At 37.2% G+C, this 24,694-nt stretch overlaps 1 protein-coding gene across 7 annotated transcripts in view; it reads left to right on the forward strand.

Annotated features, from left to right (window-relative positions):
- Nucleotides 1-24,694, forward strand: part of SEMA5A (semaphorin 5A) — a 337,450-nt gene that overhangs the window by 99,243 nt on the left and 213,513 nt on the right. For all 7 annotated transcript variants that reach the window (XM_032180765.1, XM_032180761.1, XM_032180768.1 and 4 more), the window contains exon 3: nt 3,073-3,268. In XM_032180765.1, the coding sequence (XP_032036656.1) occupies nt 3,139-3,268 (130 nt within the window). In that variant the 5' untranslated portion in view covers nt 3,073-3,138. The remainder of the gene's footprint in view (nt 1-3,072; nt 3,269-24,694) is intronic.

Raw genomic sequence — 24,694 nt, forward strand, 5'->3', positions numbered from 1 at the left:
TACATTTTGTCTAGGCAAACTGTGTCCAAAAAAGTGAAAGAGGGAGACAGAGAAAGTGCACAAGACCCTTTAAATATAGAAAATAAATTAATATATGGGATTACAATAAATTTTATGATGTGATTTTTTTTTTTTTTAATCCTTGGATTGTACTGAGTTTGTAAATATAATTTGTTTAAAGTCGGATGTAAAAATCCATGCTAGGAAAAACTGTGCAGATAATACAGGTCTAATGTGCTAATTCACAAATGCATAGCAATAATTTAAAAGATAGTCAGTATTCCTGATCAGTTTTGAAGAATTTTGACTTGACTGTTGTATTTCATTGTTAAGAGAGATTTGCCTACAGAAATCAAGGAAACTAACCTGAACTTTTTGTCTTTAGGCTTCTCTTGGAGTTTTTTTTATGCCCTAGGCTAAGCACCACTTCTTGGCACAACAGTCACACTTTTAGTAAAGAGAAGGGGCTAGTGCTTTGCCTGCTTCAAGACTTCTGAACCTGTTGCATTGTTTCAGAGCTGCCACAAGTTCAGGTGCTGCCTTTGCTGCCTCTTTCCTGCAGGCAGGATCTCAGGGAGAAAGAGAGAGAGACACAGCTTGTGTTATGTGGAAGCCCTCACTTGAGGCTGAGCAGCAGGGAGCAATATAATCCCTGCAAATTCTGTGAAAAAGGCTTTTCATGCTGTTAGTGTATGCCAGAGTGTATGTTTGTTTATTTCTTACTATTCTTTAAATTCCTCTAGCAGTATATTAGGTGTTGTTTCTAGAGTCCTTTTCCTTTCTCCATCTCTTCATACTGTAGCATAATGAGGTGGGTAGTGAGTTCCTGTTCCTGCCAGTTGCTCAGCTACCTTAGCTTGTCCTTTTCTTGTAAGAGAGTTTGTGATGAGCTTTCCATCTGGTAACTTGGTTTACTGCTCTCTTGTCCGATTCAGGTCTCTGAAGACTCTCTTCTGTGTAGTTGCAAGTAAGCTTTTACTTGATGTCACCCACAATGTATTTGATTTGCATTAATTACTTTAAATGTATTAACTAATGCATTTTTTAAATAAAATAAAATTAATGAATTAATACATATGATTAGTAAACTTAAACAGGTAGTGGTTGAGGTAGAAGGAAACCTAACTTTTTCTCTGAGATACATAATCAGAAATACATTTGCTGTTTTTCTTCTGTCTCCTTCAAAGTCTAACCTTGTTTTTGGATATTCTAATTAAGGGAAAGGAGTGTTTCCTGCCTTCATTTTTACAATGTGAGATGCATACAACAAGACAAAGTTTACATCTAGGTTAGGGAAAAATTATTTTGCCCCCAAATTCTTCTACTGTGTAACTATACATGTAAACAACATTGACAGCCAGGGAGCCAGAGAAGGCCGAGATTCCAGTAGAAATATTTCATTTTGTTCTTGTTTAATTTATTTCCATTATATTCACATATTTATGGGTATTTCTGAGACTTTACAAGTTAAAGGAAATAAAATTTCTTTAACACAATACATGCAAACATGTTGGAATAGTTCTGCTGTACCAAGAGCAAGAAAAACAGTCTTGAGTTTGTGATGTGATATCTGTCCTTCACTTTGCTTTGTAAATACACATACATAATCTTATGGAAACTTGAATTAGAACCACCTGGTAGTAATATATTTGTGCTATCTATAAGTTAGTAATATCCATTAGCTATGATATTACCCGCATAAACTGTATGAATTTGGATATGAATGGTGCAAAATGTTTGAAATGTCATCCTTGCAGAACTACTGAAACATTGGAACAGGAGCTTTATGCTTGCAGAATATCTATGAGATGATGAGCCACAGGCAATTTATAGGGACAGATTCATATTGGAATATAGCAGCATAAGATATATTACTTAGGAAGGTAGGAATATGAATTTAACTGGCTAGAATCACCCCTCTCACTTTTTTTTTCCTCTCTGAAACATAAGCAAATTTAGCAGAGAAGCTAAAATCGACTATTAAATTTATGTACTGCTTAGATGTATTATGTCTGTGGTCTATTTACTTTACTTTAAATTAATGAAGATTAGATGTGTCCAGGTCATAGCCAGAAGGCTTCTAAAGGCAGTAGAAATAAAGTGCTAAGAGTAGAGAAGTTCATCGGAAGACGGCTGGTGCTAGAGTATGTTAGGAAACTGTATTTACTAACCATTCTGCTTTCTGAGCATAGCTTTTAAAACACTGGTCTTACTATGGAGCATCTATTAATTAAAAGCCCTTTGTTTCAAGCATTTAGGGTGTTTACACAAATAGAAAATTTCCACCTTATTAAACAACACACTGCAATTCAGTGAGATAAAATGTATTAGAAGTCAATATTGCTGATTATTTTTTTCCTGAATGGCTCCATTAATTTGCAAAATGACATTTCTGCTGTAATGCAGTTGTCTTGAATCTCCAGCCTTCTTCCCCTAAAAGGCAATGATGTCTCATGAGTGTGTGCTATCAACAAGCAAGCTTGTTGGACTTAGTGTAGCTGCCAGTGGCAAAAGTGTTTTGAGTTGCACCATTAGGTTGTTAGTGCTTGGAATGTTTGATGTGATAAAGCTGAATGAATTGGGTTGGTTCTACAGTAACAATGACACCATGAGTATTCTGTTGCTAGGAAAAAAAAAAAAAGTTGTCTGGTTATTGGCCACTTCAAGAAAATAAATGTGGAAATGAAACTTCAACTTTATTCTAGTCATGAATGAAAGTCAATTACTTTGGTGATTGGTTTCTAGATTTATTAGAAAGAGGTCTTCAGCATTTGAATTTGCAATAAGTAACCTTGTCATCAGTCTCAAAAAATGATGGGGAATGGTGAGGGAGGGAATGAGTAACGGTTTTTGAATGCTTCTGGATGATAAAAGAAAAAAATACTCCTGAACTGTGTAATTGATGATAACTTTATAAAATATTTATAGGAGCAGCTGTTTGAGTACTATCATGGAGTCAAAACCTAAACAGACAGAAAATGATTTTGTTGTTGTCATTGTTTTAAACATCAAGAATTGCTTAACTTTTTTTATTTGCTTATGTCCTTGAGTAAATTTCTTCAAATTTTCCAGGTGCTTTTCCCACATGAGTTCAAGGAGAGTGGCTGGTTGAAAGAACTGACTGCTGTGGAGGACAGCATGACCACCATGAAAGGAAGCTGCCTCCTTACAGTGCTGTTGGCAGGATTTGGGGTATTAGGAATACTGGAGCCTGCAGCAGAAGATATCCACTGCCACAGAGCTGAACACCCAGTGATTACATACAAAGGTAAAGAGTAAGAGCAAAGAAGTACCTTCTCCTTTCTTAAAACAAAACAAAAAAACAAAAACAAAAAACCACCTAACGTAATCTCTTCATCCTGTATTCATATAGGTTGAATACAACTAAGTTTGAAAAGTTTGTTCACAACTTTGTGCTAAATATTTCAGTTGAAGGTGGGTGACTCATTTTCCTCTGTGATTAAAGTAAAGTTAGGGTCACAATATAGTTCAGGTTGGAAGGGGAAGTCAGGAGGTCAACCTCTTGTTCGAAGCAGAGCTAGCTATGAGATCAGACAAGACTGCTCAGGGCTTCATCCAGCCTGGCCCTGAAAACCTGCTAGGGCACAGACAGTACAACCTCTCTGGGCAGTCCTATGCAGAGCCTGACTATCCTCAATGGTAACTTACTTCCATATATCTAGTGTGAACCTCTCTTATTTCAGCTTAAGCCCATTGTCTCTTCTCTTTATTGTGGTTTAACCCTGCAGGCAGCTAAGTAACACACAGTAACTTGCTTATTCCCCCAATCCCTCCTTGTGGGTAGAGATAAAGACAGTTTAATAGGACAGAAAAGATGAAGGGAAAATAAGCAAGTAATGCACAATCCAATTGCTTAGTACCTGCTAATTGATGCTCAGCCAGCCCCTGAGTAGCGGCAGCCACCCCAAGGCCAACTTACCCTATGTTTTATTGTTCAGTGTGATGCCATATAGTATGAGACATCCCTTTGGCCAGTCTGGGTTACCTGTCCTGTTTCTCTCCCCTCCTAGCTTCTTGCATACCCTCAGTCTCCTCACTGCCAGGGCAACATGAAAAGTTGAAGAGTAGTGTAAGACTTAGTGTAAGTAATGCTCTGTGATAACTAAAATGTTAGTGAATTATCAAAAATATTTTTCTCCTAAATCCAAAATGTGACACCATACCAGCCACAATGAAGAAAATTAACTCTGTCCCAGCTGAAACAGGACATCATCCACTGTGCACCGCTGCCAAGATCCTGGTTCCATCTTCCTGATAATCACCTTTTAGGTGTTGGAAACTGCTATGAGGTCACCCTAAAAACATTCTCTTCTCTAGACTGAACAAAGCACATTTCCCCAAGAGTTTACTGGTAGCTCATGTTGTTTAGGTCCTTGGCCATCTCGTTGGCTCTCCTAACAACACTCTTTTGTATTGGAAGCTCCAACACTGGATGCAATATTTCAGATGCTTCTAGTGTGATTCAGTAATCCCTTTCCTTGATCTTGTTCCTTTGAGCAGGCTATACTCCTGGTAATACAGCTCAGGATGCTGTTGGCCTTCTTTACTCTGAAGGCATGTTGCTGGATTGCGTTCAGTTTGTTGGCTGCCAAGACATCAGTCAGTCCTCAGCCTGTGCTGTGGGGTTGTTCCTTTCCAGGTGCAGGACTCTGTGTGCGTGCTGAATTTCCTGAGACTGCTCTTGGTCCATTCCTCCAACCCATCTAGGTCCCTTTGGATGACAGCCCTACTCTCAAGCTTATCAATGAATTTTGTGTTATCTACAAACTTAACAGCATGTGGTCTGGTGGTCCCCCTTAGCCACTAATTAAGATGTTAAACAGAACAGGTTCCAGGATGAATCTTTGTGATATTCTACTTGTTGCACTGGCTTCATGGTGGAGTAAGTCCCATGAAACATTTACTCTCTGTGTTTGATCATCTACTTGGCTTTTTATCCATCTGATTCTCTGTTTGTAGAGGCAGACCATAACATCCAAACTTGCAGTGAGACAGAAAGACTTGAGATAGATGAAATCCACTGCTCTCATCAACAAAACCAGTCCTTTTATTATAGAAAGCAATCACGTTGGTCAGGAATTTACTTAGTTTTGGGAAACCCATGTTGACTGTTCTCAGTTGCCACCTTCTCCTCCATGTCCATAAAAGTCAAGGGGACTAACAGTGTGACTTTCACAGAAACCGAAGAGAGGCCGACTGGCTTGTAGTTCCCACATTTGTTTCCCTGCAGTCACTGGGAATGTTTCTTCCTCTCTATGACTTTTCATAGATGAACAGTGCCCAACTATCTCATTGTCCATGGATGCAGCTTGTCTGATCCCCTGGATTTATATGGGCTGAGATCTTGCAAGTTGTTCCTTATTCAGACTGTGTCTACCACTGGTAGTTCTTGAACTCCTTCGCTAAATACAGTGGCCAGTGAGACCTCACTGATGATGACTGAAGCAGGAGTATAGAGCACCTCATTTTCATCTGTGTCTGCTGGCACCGATCACCTGCCCAAGTTCAGCAACTGACTTGTATTTTCCCTGTTTGACCTTTGATTATTATTGTAGCAGCAGAAGCTCTTTTTGTTGCCCTTGACATTCTTTGCAAGTCTGAACTCCCATTGAACTTTGGTCAACATGAAATGGTTCTTAAGTGTCTGTGCAGTGTTTCTAAATTCCTCCTTGGTCACTTTGTCCCTGTTTCCACCTAATACATACTGCCTTTTTGCATTGGAGCCCCATCATGAGCACCCAGCTTAGCCAAGCCAGTCTCTTAATACATGTGGTTGTCTTCCTGTGTGTTGGGATGGACTGCTGAGGAATAGTTGGAACAAAACAAAAAACACTTGGAGGACACTGTCTATTAAAAATAAATAAATAAATTGATTTTTTTTTTTTTATAATTTGAACTGATTTTTTCTATTAGTGTTGCAATTTAAAAGAAATTCCAAATACTACTCAGCTGGGAGGATGTGGAGATTTGGATGTATTACATCACCTGTTGCATTCCTCCTGTTTCACTAAGAAAGCGTGCGTGCGTTTTTTATGTTTATTTCAATGAATTAGGATTTATTTAATTCTAATTGAAAAAAAAAAGTTTGTTTCCATTTCTTCTATAAGGTTATAGAAAATAACATAAATGCTTTCTCGGCAAAACATGTTGCTCTGGCATTTTAACGGTTTGATAAGAAAATGGTCAGATGTCCCTTTCTCCAATATATTGGAGAGTAAACTAAATTGGTCATAGTTTTTACGTGAGGATTGTAAACCATCAGTCTGTGGTGAAGGAAGGACCTTTATCTCTCATTTATTGATGGACTAAGTAGTATGATTTAGTCTGACGTATGTGGACTTTCTTAGTATTCATATAGTATGTGTAAATTAGATTTGAAAAATTAAATGAAATTTTATTATAACAGACATAAACAAAGTTGTAAATTAAAGAAGCACATTTAAAAATCCAACACTTGGCTGCTTTATTTCACAAACTGAAGGATTGTTTTATGTACATTTGTTGTGTACAGAGCTGTAAAAGCAAATAATTTAGACTCATTAGTAGAGTTACATGTTAGAAGTTGAATAAAAATGCATTGATGTGAGCCTGATTCTGTCCATAAATTTCAGCCTGCATACAGGAGAGTAGCTTGAATCTAGTCTTTTCCTGCCTTTTAGATTGTTGCTGTTCTCCATCATATTTAATAGAAGGGCAGTTATGTCCTTCTAGTTTTAAGTTATCTGTGTGAAGGCTGGCTGGGGACAGAGACCTGCTATCTTCTTGTTTCAGTGGCATCTTCTGATGCAGCCAAAGACAACATCACTGTGATTGTGCTGAATAATTTAGTTTTGCTGTAAATAAACGTGGGAAATGCTGCTATGTAGAAACATTTATTTTCATATTTATTTTCATATTGTTAACATGAGATTTGGTAAGATTTTCAATGCAAGACTCTCTTTTGACCTTCATTGTAGAAATATTAATCAGTATGTATCCATGATGTATTTTAGCTTTTAAGAACTGGCATATATTGAAAAAAGTTTTCATTCACTTGAAATAGTGTAATAAGATGTAGCTCATAATCACCAAAATAATCTGTAGGGAGCCATCAGTACATGGTTGAAATTATACGTGGAAATGTATGTTCAATGCATTATACAGTATGTGATGGCTAGGTAACATAGCTAGTGTGGGCATGCAGCAGTTGACTAGTAATTGCAGGGTTGCTAGTTTAGCAAAACCAAAGATGAGGCACCAAAGGAAAATATGAGTAAGAGAGGTTTCTTTTGAAGCAGTATATTAGGAATGGACTTCCTGGAGGTATCAAAATAAGAAATAGATATGTGTGTGTGTGAGAAGAACTACTCTGTGAATGAATCCTATAGTAGGAGTTGACATGACTGAACCAGCCCTCTTCTTGTGTTCTGTATTCTCCCTGCTGTATTTACTGACTTCATGAATGCATATCAGAAAATGCTCTTTGTATCTGCTGACGTTATTAGTGCTGCTGGACCAATACAGCATCCTGGAATCAATTCTTAACCACTAAGAAACCTTTCATTAGACTGCTACATTGTTACCCTATTCTGTAAAATCATCTTATAATATTAGATTCACCAGAGCTAGATTCTGTGCACGATGCTCAACATCAGCCAAGGCTGAGCACTGTTGTTATTGGTTGATAGGTTCTTTAAAGATTGTGAACTCCAGTACTAACTTTACAGAAATACCAACTCTTTTACTTATACCTGACTAAGGCTATTTTTTGTACTTTTGGTATGCCGTGTTTTATTTGACTTCCTTTGAGAGGCATGGTAGATGGAGTATAAGCTATTAAATAAAACTAATGGAGTGAGAATCTGCTGTAGTGTATGATGAACAGCTGCAAAATACTAATAAAAAGATAAATTAGTCCACAAGAATTGTTGTGGTGAAATATGGAAGGGGACTATATCTCTTCCAAAAACTTGCTTGCTTTCTGCACTGCCCATCAAAAAACACTTAGGTGATAGTCCTGTCAAGCTACCTTCTGTGGAGAGGCACATACTATTTCTATCATTGATTTTCTCAGCTAGATATTTTTAGCTGAAAGTCTGTGATATATCTTCTGATTTAAAATGGCAGGAATTCCACATACCAGTTGAGAACCTCTACTCAAGTATGTAATTTGCCAGTTAGAGAAAAGGAAAGAAATCTTGCATATGCACATACAAATTATTTTTGTCATGACCCAAAACCCTCTTCCATTGCATCTGTTTCTCATACATAGTGGTAATAATCAGTGTAATTTGTTTATCTGCATAATTCATGTTATGAATGTATAATGTACTTTTTCTTCCTCCCAGAAACTTGAACAACTAAGAAAGCCTATTTGAGAATTAAAATTGTTTCAACTTTAAAATTTGCTGCCCTAGGGCTTTCCTAGACTAGAAGAAGGCATTTTGTGTTTTACTTGGAAGCTGGAAATTTCCTTTTCTTATTAAAGTTAGTCAGGGCTATTGCAGTGATTAGATTTATATAAAAGCAGATGTCTAATAAAAACAAGGATGGATCGAGAGGATCAGCCCTGTAGTGTGCAGTCCAGTGTGTTATGTAGTTGGGGGTATCTGTGGTGATGCATAGTCCCTCCTAAGTCCCTTTCTCTTCAAGGAGGAGTCTGCCTCTAGATGTGCAAATGTGCTAGTCTGATGTTCTTTTTTCCCTTAGTTCTGCTTGCATATTTTACATGTATGTGCTAACGATTCATCAGCTATGCTAACATAAATCTCATAAAGATATTAGAGGCAAGAGGTTGCAAATCCTGTGCAACTTGTAGGTTTGGGTGCAAGGAAAAAAAAATGCAGGTGATAGAATGGACATACAAAGACCAAGAGTGCATTGGTCTGTGCATAAGTTTATATATTTCAAATGTGTGAATAAGTATACTTATGTTTGTAATAAAAGTTTTGACAGAAAAAAAAAAAAAGGCCTAAAATAAGCTAATCTTTAAAGATCAGGCCTTAAAATTTTTATTTTTATTATTTTTTTAATCTGGATATGCTTTCATGTGCACAGAGATATGAAATACCAACTTTGTAAAGCATATTAAGGTTTATTGGTAACCAAGTTTTTCTTACTTTTTATTGGAAAAACACACCTTCTTAATATAGTTTAGCCTAAATAATGATGGTTGTGGAAATCACATTTCCTGTGGGTAGGAACGTTGAGGAGTAAATCATAGGCAAATGGTGTTTAGAAAAATAAAATGCCTGTGAAAATCAATGGCTGTTTATAAGAGTTTAACTATTCTTATACAAAAACAAAGAAAACCAGTTGCATAGACTGAAGTTTGTCTAAATATTTCCATAGGTTTCAAAGCACGTAACTACCCACTTTAGGGAAACTATAGCAGATAGAGTTTATATTTTATTACAGATTTAAAAACAAAATCAAGCAAACAAAAACAAAACAAAATAACAACAACAACAAAACACAATCTGTAAAAGTAGTTACAGTTTTGTGCTGTGTTGCTCCCATCTCCAGCATGTGGAACTTTGAAATTGTCCAACCTGCCAAAATTTGCACACTCAACTGGAGACTTGTGTTGTAGACAGACCCTTTCTGTTAGGTAGACCTAAAGGGAGTATCTGAATTGCTTGGCTGTGTCTTTTCTCTCAGATTGCAGCCCTTGCTTGTCTGCCTCATATTTTATTTCAGGCAAACTTAACTGGGTTGCTTCGTGCAGTTTAAATGGGTGGGGTGATTTAGCATAGGTTATTTTGCATAAACCTGACAGCAGTCCTTGACTTAAGACTCCTCCACTGATGAATCAGAGATGTGGTCACCACATCCACTGGCTGGACGTGGAGGAATATTTATATTTACAGCTTCATGCAGCCATCTCTTCATACTCTCTCATGCATATACATGTATGTAGCATGGCACTGGCATGAGACAAAAGCTAGCTGATGTAGGCTTTTTTTTTTTTTTTTTTTTTTCTTTAGGAATAATGTACAGTTGTAAACTTGACTTAATTGATGTTCAGTGTACAGCTAAGATATCTACTCTAGGGTAAATCTAATTCTTTTATACCTCTATAAAGTAGTGCTGTCTCAGCAAAAAAAAAAAAAAAAATCATTTGACAATTTTAGAAGCTGTGTTTAGTGATATTTTAAATACATGCTGTGCTATAAAGAGCTTATCTGTTAAATAAACACACTTAAAAATAACATGTCTCAGTCCATAAAAGAAATGAAAGTAAACCCTTCGTTTCTACTTGAGGTTAACCAGAAAAGAAAAGTAGCATAGTTATTTTTTGATTTCTTCATTTGGGAATCCTAAGAAATATATTTTCTTAACCTTATTGTCTAACCACCACAGAATTCCCTCACTTGGTGTTTGTCTCAGTAATACAGATTCAGTACATCTTTGCTCCTTTTATCATGTGGTTTGTGTGTGGAGCAGACACACTTAACATGTGCCAAGAGGAAATAACTTGTGGGCTGAATAAAAAAAGATGCATGCTGTATGAACTTGTTTTTTATTTGTACTCTCTTCTCTTTCCCCTAATCTTGTTGCAAGCTACTGTTTAAACTAATAATAGTCTACTAAGCTGCTCAGATTTTATTGCTCTTTTCTTCTTTTTCCACTGGTATTCAAAAACACACTTTAAAGACCTCCTTCCAGTTTCAGCAGTGGGATTGAAGTGTACTGCTTTCCATCTTTTAGGTTTTCCTTTAAATAAGGGTGATTCATCAGTGAAGAAGAGTTGATTGCTAGTTGATATCACAACTTTGGTTTGTCAAGATGATAGGACTATGAGATTGTATGACCCTCTCAAAAACCAGCCCCTCTTAAGGAGGAAAATAATTCTTCCTTCAGCTGTATATATATATGTGTGTGTGTGTATATATACACACGTATATTTAATAGAATCAGGTCTGCCTTTATTTTTACACAGGAGACTAAGCACCCACTAGCAAATGGCAACTTTCAACTGCTTACAATTAATTCAAAAAATAAGTTTGAAATCTACTATCCCTTTACTATTTGCCTAAATCACCCTGTATCTTTGTTACCCCATAAAGAAACAGGTTATGATAGTGACTGAACCTCTCAAAGTATTGAATACCAGATAACTTTTATTTTTAACTTTCTGATAACTAGAAAACAGCTATGACTAGAAGGGCTAGTAAGCTGCACATAACATGCCAAGTAGCCTTTCTATGGCTGTTTTCTTTCCTTTTGCTCAAATGTGGATGTTGGGAGTATATGAAATTTCCTGATCTTTAGCAAAACAGCAGAATAAGTGACAGGCTCCTGACAAATTCCACTATCTATACAAAGTGGGCAAAGGGAATTAAAATCTATGGGTTTATTTATTTTTATTTTTTTTTCAAAGATACGTATTTTTAGTGGAGATGGGTGTTTTTACATAAAGGTTGTAAAAGATAGGTTCCAACATGGAATGTATTGAAGGAACACATCAGTGATCAAGAAATAAAGCTCCTAAGGTGGACTTCTATAATCTTCTAGAAGTTTCAATGTGTTTAAAGAGCTGATGAAACAATATTGCCTTTTTTTTTTTTCCCCCACCAGACAGTATATTTTCCAGAAGACGTTTAAGGAATACTCTATCCCTTCTATAGATAAGTTGTCAGCATGAATATTCTACTGATCTCACCCCCTTGGAAAAGGCTTTAATGAAGCATATCATAGAATTGGAGGATGGCTTGGTTTGAAAGCAGCATTAAAGATCACCTGGTTCCAACACCCCGGTCGTGGATAGGGCCACCTCCCACTAGACCGGGTTCCCCTGGGCCCCATGCAACCTGGTCTCAAACACTTCCAGAGATGGGGCATCCACAGCTTCTCCGGGCAACCTGTATCAGTACCTTATCGCCCTCTGAATAAATAATTTCCTATTAACAGCTAATCTAAATGTACCCTTTTTTTTGTTGAAAACCACTCCTCGTCATGCTATCACTATCTGTCTGTGTAAAAAGTCACTCTCCATCTTTTTTGTAGGCCTCCCTTAGGTACTGAAAGGCTGCAGTGAGATTTCTCTGGTGCCTTCTGTTCATGCTGAACAGCCCCAGCTCTCTCTCCCTTTCTTCAGAGTAGAGATGCTCCAGCCCCTTGATCATCCTTGTGGCCCTCCTCTGGGCCCACCCTAATATAGGTCCATGTCCTTCTTGTACCAGAAAGATGAGGAGTACTGGATGCAACACTTATGTGGGGCCTCATGAGGGCAGAGCAGAGGGAGACAACCACCTCCCTCAACCTGCTGGACTCTGCCCAGGATCTGGGCTGCAAGTGTGCACTGCTGGCATGTGTTGAGCCTTTCATCCCCAAGTCCTTCTCAGGGACTGCTATTGGTGCAGAGAGGACTACTCTTAATGAGTGAGATCCTTGTGTCTGGGATTGCCCTGACCTGGGTGTAGAACCTTGCGCTTGGACTTGCTGAACCTCATTAGGTTCACATAGGCCCACTTCTCGAGCTTGTCCAAGTCCCTTTGGATGGCATCCCATCCTGTTATATCAACTAAACTCAGCTTGGCGTCATCTGCAAACTTGCTGAGGGTGCTCTCGATCCCATTGGTTGTGTCACTGATAAAGATACTAAACAGAACTAGTCCCTAGCTGGACCCCTGAGGGACACCACTCATCAACAAGCCTCCACCTGGACATAGGCCCATCAACTGCAACTCTCTGGCTTCAACCATCCAGTCAATTCCTTATCCACAAAAGAGTAGACACTTCAAATCCATACTTTTCCAATTTAGAGATAAATGTGTTGTGTGGAACCATGTCAAAGGCCTTAAGGAAAGTCCAGGTAGATGACATCAGTCAGTGTTCCCTGATCACCCCATCATAGAAGGCCACCAGACTGGTGGCATGATTTACCCTTGATGAAGCTATGCTGGCTGTCTCGGATCACTTCCTTACCCTGCATGTGCCTTGATATTGCTTCCAGGAGGATCTGTTCCATGATCATCCCAGGCACAGATGCAAGGCTTACTGGTCTGTAGTTCCCAAAATCTCCCTTTCTACCATTTTTAAAGATGGGAGTGATGTTTCCATTTTTCCAGACACTAGAGATTTTGCCTGACTGCTGTGACTTTTCAAATATGATGGAGAGTGGCTTGGCATCTACATCAACTGCATCAGCTAGTTCCCTCAGGATCTGGCTACTTTATGGGACCTCTCTTAAACTTTGAGGCCCCTGCTGCCCTTACTGCTTGTCACCAAATGTAGCCTTCTGTTAGCTATTGCAGCAGCTGCAAGATCTGAGGAAACCCTGGCCTGACTTGGAACTTGCCTGCAGCTCTTCTATTACCAGGAATCCTAGTGGTATGGAGGGAAAACATTTCAAACTTTTTTTTTTTTATACTATTTTTTCTTCCTCCTAGGGAAAGGAGGAGGGAAAAAGAAGAGCAAAATCACATACCTAATTTCTTAAATAAACTTTCAGACATACTCTATGTTTATTTGACAGAGCATGTGGAAGAAGGAGAACAGTCAGTGCTTCTTCAAAGTGATTTTTTTCACATGCTTTTTCTTACCTCATTTCTGTGGTACTGTTCTCTTGCTTTTGACAGGATCATAGGATGCTGAATAGTGACTGATTTTGTTTGCATGGCTGAACATGGTAGATATTCATTTGTTACATGGCAATTTGTCATATTCAGGTGAGACCATACTTTGACGTGTCATAAGCTTGTCTTGCCACTAACAGTACTCACTTCAGGTTTTGTTATGATGGACAAAGGTTTTGTTTCTTCTGGACAAAGAAGCAGTTCTTCTCTACCATTTCTGAGGATTAGAAGATCAATTCACAACTAGATCTATAGAGTAGTGATTGAGGTACTTAATAATAATGACAGATACCTTTATAATTTGACAGTGCCTTTTAGCATTTTTTTATTGTCATTATTTTTAACAAAGAGAATTACTATTCTATGTTTTGTGGGCTTGTATTTTTCTTGCTGGTCACATTTTTGTTTTGGCTTGAAGGCTTTTTCGTTGTTGCTGTTTTTATAGTAGGGGTGGGGTGTGTATTCCAGTCTGAAGTCCTAGCTCCAAGGTCTTACCAAGATTATCAGGCTTTGTCCCCTTTGCCCTTCATGTTACAGTATGTCTTCTTTTGTTGCTTTTTTTTTTTTTTTTTTTTTTTGACATAAAGCATTTTCAGACTTGAAAACACTTTACAAGCTGTAGTCTTGGGTCTTGGGCAGAATTTATAAAATCAAGAAACTGTATTATGTTATAGCAATGTAATTAAAGAAGTTTAGTGCTGTAGCATGCCACCATTAGTGTGTCATTGCAGGACCTTCAGTCCTAGAAATAGTTTTGCTAATTGAAACAGGTGTTTTCCAGAAAAGTAATATGGCATTATAGTAACCAGGTTTTTGGCTTTATACTTCTCTTCCCTGCAGTAACTAAATAAATAAAAATTGATCTTTGTGTGTGTGTGTGAGAAACTCCCCGTTAAGGCCAAATGCTGTTTTCCAATAGTCATACAACTTGATATCCTCCAAAATAAATTCTGTGACCAAAAGCCAAAACCAGGTTTTAATTGTTAAAATGTGGAAGTTTGATCCCCTCTGAAGAAAGGGCATGACCAAGGATGTTTGATGTTGCATGAGGTCAGTCTCTCCGTATCACTCATGGGAAGGCAGGCAGCAGCGGGACCAGTGCTGGTAACTGGAACGAGGAGCTGCACTCACTGGGAAGAGTGTGTGGACTCTGTGCTGGCTGAGGTGTGAAATTACTGGTTTATGTCTGCCTGGAGTGCTGACTAGCAGAACTGCCCTAGTGATGAACAGATCTCTCACTAGTATGGGGAAGGACAGATGCAGCAAGTAGAATTTCCACATGTCAAAACACAGCAGAGTTACATGGCATGGTTTTAACAGCTCAGAAAATATTCCTTATTTTGGTAATGTGCTCATCTCCACCTACACTGCTGAATGAGTCCCTACACTGAAGTGTGGATCAGCCTACCTGCAGGGTGGCTGACAGTGTAAAGTGGGCAAAAGTGTCTCCCTTGGTTCATCCTCCTTCATTCACTGATGTGTTTTTTTTTTTTTTTTTTTCTTTCTCCTGAGAATCCTACAGAGGTTTCTCACGCCCTTCTCATCATTTTTTTATTTCAGATCTCTTGCTTTGATTAGCTTTCTGTACTCTTTCCTCCTGATTTTCTGCTCTTATGTGATTCAGGCTTAGACTATCTCTCACTTTTAGACTTTGGGACTTTGGATTGAGACATAATGTTAAGATTTGATAATACCAGTACTGTCTACATTAGATTTCTTACACTTTTTTTTTTCTTTTTTTTTTCTTTTTTTTTTTTCTTCTAGGCCATCTTAAGCTAGCAGCTGTTGCAAACAGGATATTAAAGCAGAAGAAACTTAAGTGCAGTACAGGATAATAACACTTGTGTGTTTCACTGAGGCATTCTCTCCCTCTTTGTCTTCTCCTGCATTTGTTCTTTTCCCCCAAGTCTATTCCCGTTATTTTAATTTCGTGAAAATTTTCTGAAACTCTCTGAAACTTTTCATCAGCAGTTTTAATTAACAATATACTTTGTTTTATGCTGTATTCTTGTGACTCCTTACCTGAATGTTATCCCATTTCTGTTTGAATCTACCTCTAATCTGATGACAGGCTTCTTGTCAGCTTTAGTCTTACATCTGTTGCTTTTTAAAATACAGTTTGTATGTGATTTATTTTTCTGGCCTGGATACCACATCCTTTGCTTGACAATTTGTTTGTTTTTACAGATAAGACTCTTCACTCACTTGGTTGAAGTGATACAACCCATAAACCATTCCAACACATATAGTCTACTATAGTAAATTGGCTTTAGTAGCTTCCTGTGATCCCTCAGATCTCTGATACCTACCAAAGCTTCTCTCTTAAATACATGTTAAGCATTTTATTGTTATGCAGAAGAACTCATCCTAGCTGTGAACTAAGTGGAGGTGACACCTTCGTTGCCCTTACAAACATGGCAGCTAACACCAGTCTTATGGTTCTGTAGGTGCCTTTTTCTGGAAATCCTTTCCATTGTGTTTGTTTTCTCTAACACTGCCCTGAGCTCCTCTCTGTTATGCAGCCAGGTGCATAAACAATTCAAGAAGAGGGGCAGTTGCTAAATCTGCTTCTGACAGCTTCACAAAATGAAAAAAGTTTAATGATTATGGTGAGAATAGCAGTTTCCCAAGAGCTGAGATAGCAGAGCATCTAAACAGTGAGAGGGTAGGTTGCAATCCCTACTGTGTTTCTAAAGCAGTGGGCTTGAGTTTATCTCAAGGTGATGTCATTCAGGCTGGTATTTATGAATATTTCATTGCAAAATATTAAGAACAGATGTGTGCAATGATGAAACAATTAGAATGACAGTTCAATGCAATCTGAAAGTAGGGAAATTTAAGTTGGCATTGTATTTAAAGGCATCATGGAGAAATACCCAGAACTGAGCCCTTGGACCACAATCGCTTCATTATTGACTCTTCCCATCTCCTTTTTCCTTATTTTTTTTTTCTTAATTGTTGTCTGCAGCATGATGTTTTTTATGGTTCCTAGTTTGGACAGTTAGTAAAGATTAGTAGGCTTTTTGCTTTAAAGTGGGTTAGGTTTGAAAATCCTTATTTCAGTTTATGGCTTATACAACAGTCTGTAAGTTACTTCACAATTGTTTTTCAAAAAAGGTGCTGAAGATCAGGCAACAGAAAGTTTTTAAGCACGGTTCTTGGAAACTCAAACAGTTTTGAAGCACACCTAGTTATTATTTTTAAATACAATGCTATCCTCAGATGACTGATACTGTGTGATTTAAAAACATAACATCAGGTGCTCCATGTTTAAGTCAAGGGTTTGATTTCTTAGAAGTGGGAAGAGTATGGTTAATGATATCTCGGCCAGCTGGCTAGCATAACTTTGCAAAGTAGGTTCTATTGTTCTTCTCCCCTCTAGTTTCATACTGTCTCTCTCTATGAGAGAGAGAAAAAAAAAAAGAAAAAGTTTCTTAACTGGATATCGTGGCTGATACCACATCACTGTGTAATTTCTGTAGAACTCTCAAGTGATCCTAAGCGTATAAAACCTGCGCTTGTAGCACTGAAACTGCTTTTATCTAGGTGGGAGTTCAATCTTTTCTCTCTTATTCCTTGCATTTGTATGCAATGTGTGTGTTTGAACAATGAAACATAAACAATTCAAACCCCTTGTACAGAAAAATAAGAAATAAATAGTCATTGCAGCAGATGTTACTGTCTCTTCCCTGAGGGCACAGACAGTCAGAACCCAAATTCCCTTTAATTATCCCAGTAAAAGACATATGCATACACAAAAGAATGCAGAAGTATGTGCTTCTAGTTGGGGAAGCTTTGACTGGGCAAAGAAAACAGGAATGCAGGCTTGGTTTTTTAGACCTTGAAACTTTGGAGGTTAAAGCAGATTGTAAAAGCAGGCCAAGGAACCAGGGAAGGGCAATTGCTGTGACTGCATCTCCTTTACCTTGAGAGCTGTAGGCTGACTGCTGAGGCCATGACTTTGTGACTAATGAGAGCACCAATGAAAAATGTGAGGAGCTGGGTAGGCGTGGGTAAATTTACAGCAAGTTTAAGAAAGAAGTTCAAGTTCATTCTTCTGTGATATAGAACTTGTTTTAAGTCAAGAGACAGATACTTTAAGTATGCTTTGTTTTCTGTTTCTCCCAATAAAAATAAACTATGTATAGCCCTGCCTTGTTATCTCCAAAATTGTTTTGAGGCTGGTAATAGTTGTTTTAAAAAGCAGAGACCCAATAAGCAATGGGTGAACGTTCTGGATGATGTCAAGGGATTTATAGTGTTAGGATTTGTTTTATTACAGATGATTTAAAGTGGAGAGGGGTTTGGGGAGCTGGCAGATCTTCTAGATAAGGCCAGAGCTGCATATTTATTTCTTGATTTCTGAAGTTGTCTTTGGAAGGAAAGGCAAACTTCAGGATGGTGTTAGGTTGTGATGGATAGTAGCAGAACGACAGCTGCTTTGCTTATGGTCTAAAGAGACCTCCAGAATAGTGGGTCTCAAAAGAAAGCCATAGTTTTTGTGGGTTTGTGTGTGTGTGCGCCGCTTTTTTTTTTTTTTTTTTTTTTTTTTAATTCCATATTAGCAAAGATGAGCTCTGAACTGCAGATGAAGGTCTGACACGTTTTCATGTTTCCAAAGGGGAAACAAATGTAGTATGGTAAAACTTAAAAGAGGAATCTTTTAGTTTGTGGTTACTGATTTAATCTTGGCAAAACAGTAACAGTAACACCATCTTTTTTTTTTCTTTTTTTCTTTTTTTTTTTTTTTTTTTGTGAAGGATTTGATTGCGTTAGTTAATCTAGTCTGTACAGTTGTGTTTGTTTTTTTCCTTGGAGGCAGAAATGATGGTTTATTTTCTTGTTTCTTTTTGGTTCCCTGTTTTAGAAACTTCATAGTTCTTTTACTATTTAATCACCTAATCAATTTATTTTTATTTTTCAATGTATTATCAACATTAAAGTATCCTTAATTTTTATAATAATTATTTAAATCTTCAACTTGATTACCATTTTTTGTTTAGGTACTACTGGTGTTTTTTTCCTCAGTTATGATGTCTGCATTCTCTTAAATCTGTATTATTAAAGTGGTGTACACAGATGTAAATGTATTCTGTACGATGAGGGCTACATGCAATGGCTTTCTTATTAAAATGTGATACTGAGTATGTGCTTAATAGACCTTGCTGTCCTACTTCTTTCATTTTACAGGGGAGCATGAAATGACATCAGGAGATGCCGCTATTTTGTTGCTGAATTTGTGCTTTTTTCTGTATGTATAGCATCCAATCTGCTTCTGGTTTACTCCATTTAGATTATTAGAACCTTCAGGTAGCAAAGACTGTAAGATCTGTTAACATCCATTACCATCCTTACGCTTGACATCTGGATATTTGTACCATATATACAAAGAAGTGGACATGCCAAACATCTTCCAATCTGAGTAAAAAGTGGACCAGGAATTTCACTGGAGTATTGAGCTGGGCTTGGCTTGGCTTGTTAACTTTTTAGTACAGAACTTTTTTAAGTGCTGTCTCTTTTCAATGCTGTCTCTTTCTGTAAGTTTAAACATTAAAGATTTACCTTTATTTTATTTTATTTTATTTTATTTTATTTTATTTTATTTTATTTTATTTTATTTTATTTTATTTTATTTTATTTTATTTTATTTTATTTTATTATTTTTTTCCTCCCCCCTTAGTTAAATTTGTAATGCAGTAGTTTGTCCTACTGGTATACTAAAAATCACAGAAAAAGAACCAGAGGCACCTTCCTGGCCTGTAATTCATGCTTGGTATCTAAAGGTCAGATTACTTGTGTATTTTCTTGCTCTTAACTTCATAACTTCATACATAACATCAACTATGGGACTAAAATGCAATATCTTTAAGTACTGACTTTAAGCCCTGCTATTGTAAGAAGCATTAATAATTAATTCCTCTGCCTCTGAAATGCATAGTAAAGAAGGACAGAATTATGAATCATGTAGAAAAGGTTAACAAACATTCAGAACTTTGATCTGAGTCTATGTCTATATTGAGTGCTCCTGGCTTTGCATCCTAGAGGGAGTCAGCATGCATGGCCTAGGTGGCAGGCACTCTGCAGGTTTTTTCCCAAACTGTGGCTTCATCTCCCTAGAAAGAGCGTGACACAGCATGGGCAAGGCACAGTCATCTTAGTGATACAGTCCTGTAAGACATCCTGCCTAAGCAGCCAGGATCATAAAGCTAGGGAGGCGTATGGTTCTGGAAACAGATTTGCCAACATACCATTGCATATAGAAAGCATATGTCTGGAATTACAGGTTTTGGAAAAACAGCCTATAACAAGGAGCCTTTCTCTGCTTTGCAGTAGGCTGCTGTCTTCCAAGTATTCAGCTTCTATCATAGGCTTTATGGAAGAATGGCTTGAGTGGATGTTTGTGCTCGGATTTTGAGATGGGTATAATTAGAATATTGCTTTTTACTTCTAACTCTTAAAATGAACCTTTTCTGTAAGAGAAATGGGAAAAATATTTGCTGTGCTTATCATATTTGTCAGATGAGTATTTTATGATTTATATTGCCTTGCATTACTCTCTCAAAAAACAAACAAACAAACAAAACAAAACAACAAAAAACCCCACACTTTTGCTGTTTTCATTGTGAATGCATCCAACAGGAATATTTCCATCAAGATTTCTGGCATGTTTTGCAACAGTGCTAGGCTTGTATAGATAGAGAAAGAATTTGGTCCAAAGTAAGTCAAAATATGTGAAGAGTGACTTAAAGTTGTTAAATGCAAACATGTAAAAGATGACTTTACAAATATTTAACTAGTATCCTGTAATTGTATGGGTTTAAACATAATATAAGTGTTTACTATATATAGTTTAAACAGTATGCACCAGAAGTAGAGTGAAATGGTTGTGGTGGACCTTCGGGTCACTGCAGCTTGAGGAATGCACAAGGCAGTTTGCTCAGGTCTAGCATAGGTTTCTCAGCGCTACAGTGACACAGGCAAGCCTTGATGCCTGATCTAGAAGTCTGTTCACAGCTGTTTTCAGAAGCTTATCTGAGAAACAAACACCTGTATATGATATACGTGTGTAGACATAGCCAGTTTCTTCCAGCATTTTAATTTAAAAAAAAAAAAAAAAAAAGAATAAAAACCTTAGAGCTGAAAATTACTTAATACAGCAAGTCATTGTACATGAGTGCTGAGTAATGTACCTTGAGTAAATTCTAGAAAAGTAAGTTATGTTGTTGACACATTAAGCCTTATCCCCTTTTGGATAAGTAGGGATGAACTGTGATTTGTTTTGGATGATGTGCAGCTGTTCTTTGGCTGAATTGTTTTGATGGAGTTCTCTGTTGTGTTGGCACCTGTGGAATAGTATTTGCACGTATTTCTTTTCTTCACTGGAGTCGTGGCACTTTTTCTTTCATGTGCAGTGAGTCGATAACTTACAGACAAGGGTTTGTTTAATTCACTTTTGTGAGGGGAGAATACAGTGAAAGAGGTGGAAAGGAGCATTGATTGGAAATGTAAGAAAATATGTATAAACAGAAGTGACTTGTGAAAGATGCAACAGGCTCCAGCATGCCATTATTTCTTCTGTCTCTCTCTTTTTATTTTATTTTATTTTATTTTATTTTATTTTATTTTATTTTATTTTATTTTATTTTATTTTATTATTTTATTTTATTTTATTTTATTTTATTTTATTTTATTTTATTTTATTTTATTTTATTTTATTTTATTTTCAGACAGAGAAATACTTGTTTTCGTGTTGTTGTTTTGAGTGAATTTGTTACTCACAGAAATAGATCATAATGGGAAGCTTAAAAGGAGGACTTAACAATCACACTGAAATTGACAACAATGACACACAGAAATTACTTAAGAATATCCCGTTTTTCTCAGCCCTCACTTTGAAATAGCTAGGCACAATGGAGTCCAGAAATGCCACAGCTAAGAGTTCACCTGTGCACCTAACTTGATCCTTAAAGAGTGAAGTGCTGCAAATAAATCCCAGAACAGGGCATGCTGATGAGTGAGCAGGTGGATTGCCTCTTGCCAGCTGCGGCAGCTCACTTGATGGATTCTCCTGAGGTTAATGAAACAGCGTGGCACATCAGAGCAGAGGCTTCTGACTTGTCTCACTCCCTTTCAAGGGGATGATAATATAACACAAGTATCACAGGAAGGGAAGGTCTAAGCTATGCTAAAATCATTATACAACTTCAGGAAGACAGGGATTATCCTATCATCCTTAGATTAGATACGTTTAATTAGAATAACTTCAGCATGCAGTAGTATATTACATTTTTCTTATGATAAGATTAGTGATTTTGTTGTACCGATGCCACCCAGAGATTTCTGTTAATATTGCAAATCTGATGGTTTTCAACAGTATTATTATTAATTTGAAGTTTCTTTGAGAAGGTGGTTCTGCATATGTCTAACTTTTTGCTCTCTATTTGCACAAAAGGACACCATTGCATGAGGTACCATATACGTACACTGTAAACACTAGTGATTTTTTAAAACATCTTTTAATTTGCTAATGAAATTTGTACAGTTTTAGTCTCATCTCTTGATTTCATTTCTTACCATTAAAGATTACTTCTGAATTCATTTCTAAACAAGCCATTCTTTTCCTTGTCAATTTATTTGTCTGTTTACTGTAAATCTTCTTTGAAGGACTGAATAATGAAACCTAGGTTGGAGAGGACTTTATTTGTGGAGAACTGCAGAGCTTAGCAGCCCTTGGCTAGTCTCTGACAATGTACTCCAGACAAACCAGAGCCTGTTGGGCAGACAATATTTTTAAAGCAAAAATGAGATGGATTTCTGGACTTTCATTATTTGTATGAGTATCCAATGCTGTCACGCCCAGCCTTGGTTGTTATCCTCCTTTGTCTATAAAGTTCTTTAGGAGACTCCTTCGACCTTTCCTACAAGCTGAGGGGACTTCAGTGTGTTTGCTGTGCCATGGGTTTATGAGCCATGGCAAACTTTGCTTCCTAAGCTATTATAATAAGAAACAAACCACAGAAGACCTTGAAAAACCCATTGTGATTCACAGCATGTCATGAGATTTTGAGAAAACTGCAGCTCTCTCTGACTCTTTTGACACCAGTCTTTTAATTCCATGGGAAAATATCCATTTTCTTTCAGGAATGCATTTAAGGCCTGCAGATTTCAGTCCAATATTAGTGGGATGTATTGGCTAATGATAGAAACATATTATGGTAGTACTGAAAGGACCCACCATGTGTTGGAGACCTGTTGTTGTGATTGTATGTAAACAACGTATACACTTTTGCATGCACAGCTTCAAGTCTGAGAACAGTATCAGTGGGAATGTAAATGTATGTACTTGACTTTAAAGGTGAGGAGGAAAAAACAGGTTGAAGGTGTGTCTGAATAATGTTTTCAGTATCAGGAGTGAGAACAGAGACTTCACTGAAGGGCTAACTGTTTTATTCTGTTGCACCTGTGGTGAAGGTAGGGCAAAAGGAGGGAATGCCAGGAGTCAGCGAGAACTGTGAAATGGAGGGACTGCTGTAGCTTGTCACCTGTATCAGCAAGCAGTAAAGCAAGGTTACATGTCAGCAGGCAGCTTAATTAAATTATGCCTTTATTTATCATGTCGTATACAAAATATATAGCTGTGTTATTTTTTCAAGCATGTCATGTTGCATCTATGTGATAAGCATTAATAAAATGAAATTATTATCATTACCACGAGTTTTTAGTTCTAAGAAAAATATTTGATAGACCTTTAATAGCTTCTTACACATTTCTGACTCTATGGAGATAATTCATAACAGGATGGAAAGGCCTTGTTTCATCTACATATTTTCAGCTAGATTTTGGTGTTTAGATGATGTTATATCTAATTATGCAAATAAATCAACAGAATAGACTTTCTGTACTGTAACTCAAAGCAGAATTTTACCAATAAGCTTTTATTTTAACAATTGTGTTTTGCTTGATTGTCTTTTTTGGTTTTGTTTGCTTGTTTTCCCACATGGAAATATCACAAAGTTGAACTTTTATTCCATAAAGGCTTGTTCCTGTGAGATACATTATGCCACTCTGGCACACAAGACACAGTTTCAAAGTATTTGCTGCAAAAAATGTCTCTTGCTGCCATTTGCTCTTCCTGATCTTATTCACTCAGGCAAGAATGATGTTGAATGCAACAGAGAAAGGATAAAATAATTTATTGTTTGGGATGACAGAGGGGAATCAGATTTCAGATAGATTTCTTAACAAGTCCTCATTCTCTTCTCACTTTTTCCTGGGCTTGTCTTGACCCACCTGGCCTCTGTCCCCTTGCTCCAAACCTGGAAATGGTCTTGACCACCTCCTTGCTATACCTTGAAGCTTTATTTTGCCATGCCAAAACAGCAGAACAAGTGGAAGAGAATTGCTTCCTTGAATCTGATAGACTTCTGGAGTGAGCACATGTCCTGGTCACTTGCAGCCCCTGGTGCATCCTCTGCTGTCTGTCTTGGTTGGACTCAAAGCCTGAGTAATAGCTTCTGCCTTTTGTGCAGCTTTCAAGTCCTGAATGAGAGTGATATTCTTAAAGACTTACATCTCTATTTCCTTATCTTCTTGTCCTACCTAATTTCTCAACTTTTTTTTTTTTTTTTTTTTTTTTTTTTTTTTAATTTGCAATTGATTATTTCATATGAAAGGTGTTACTGAACAGTTGAGGTTGTAAAATCAAGTACACAAATGTTAGGAAATGTCTATGTCAGGCTTTCCTGTGTAGCCTTATATGTATAAATATAAATAGATAAATATATATAAGACTAAATAGGCATATAGTGTGTGTGTGTAAGTGTAAATACATATATATATATTTCTCTTACTGAATCCTGCTAGGTTCTATGCACAGCATGTGTAGCAGTAGCTGGTGGCAGCTGTAACCACAGTTATTTAATATGTGGCCCCATCCCCTCTCCTGCCCTGTTTTTGAGAACCTATCCAGCACAGATGGAAACAACAGTGAATTTAGCTACAAATTCTGCAGAACGTGTACAAACTGGCATTACAGTCCTGTAATTGCCCAGATGCATACAGGCTGTCATTAAAAATACAGAAGTTAGTTTTCTGACACCCAAGTGATTCTACTG

Source organism: Aythya fuligula, chromosome 2, assembly GCF_009819795.1.
Source record: "Aythya fuligula isolate bAytFul2 chromosome 2, bAytFul2.pri, whole genome shotgun sequence".
In the NCBI taxonomy this organism is placed as follows: Eukaryota; Metazoa; Chordata; class Aves; order Anseriformes; family Anatidae; genus Aythya; species Aythya fuligula.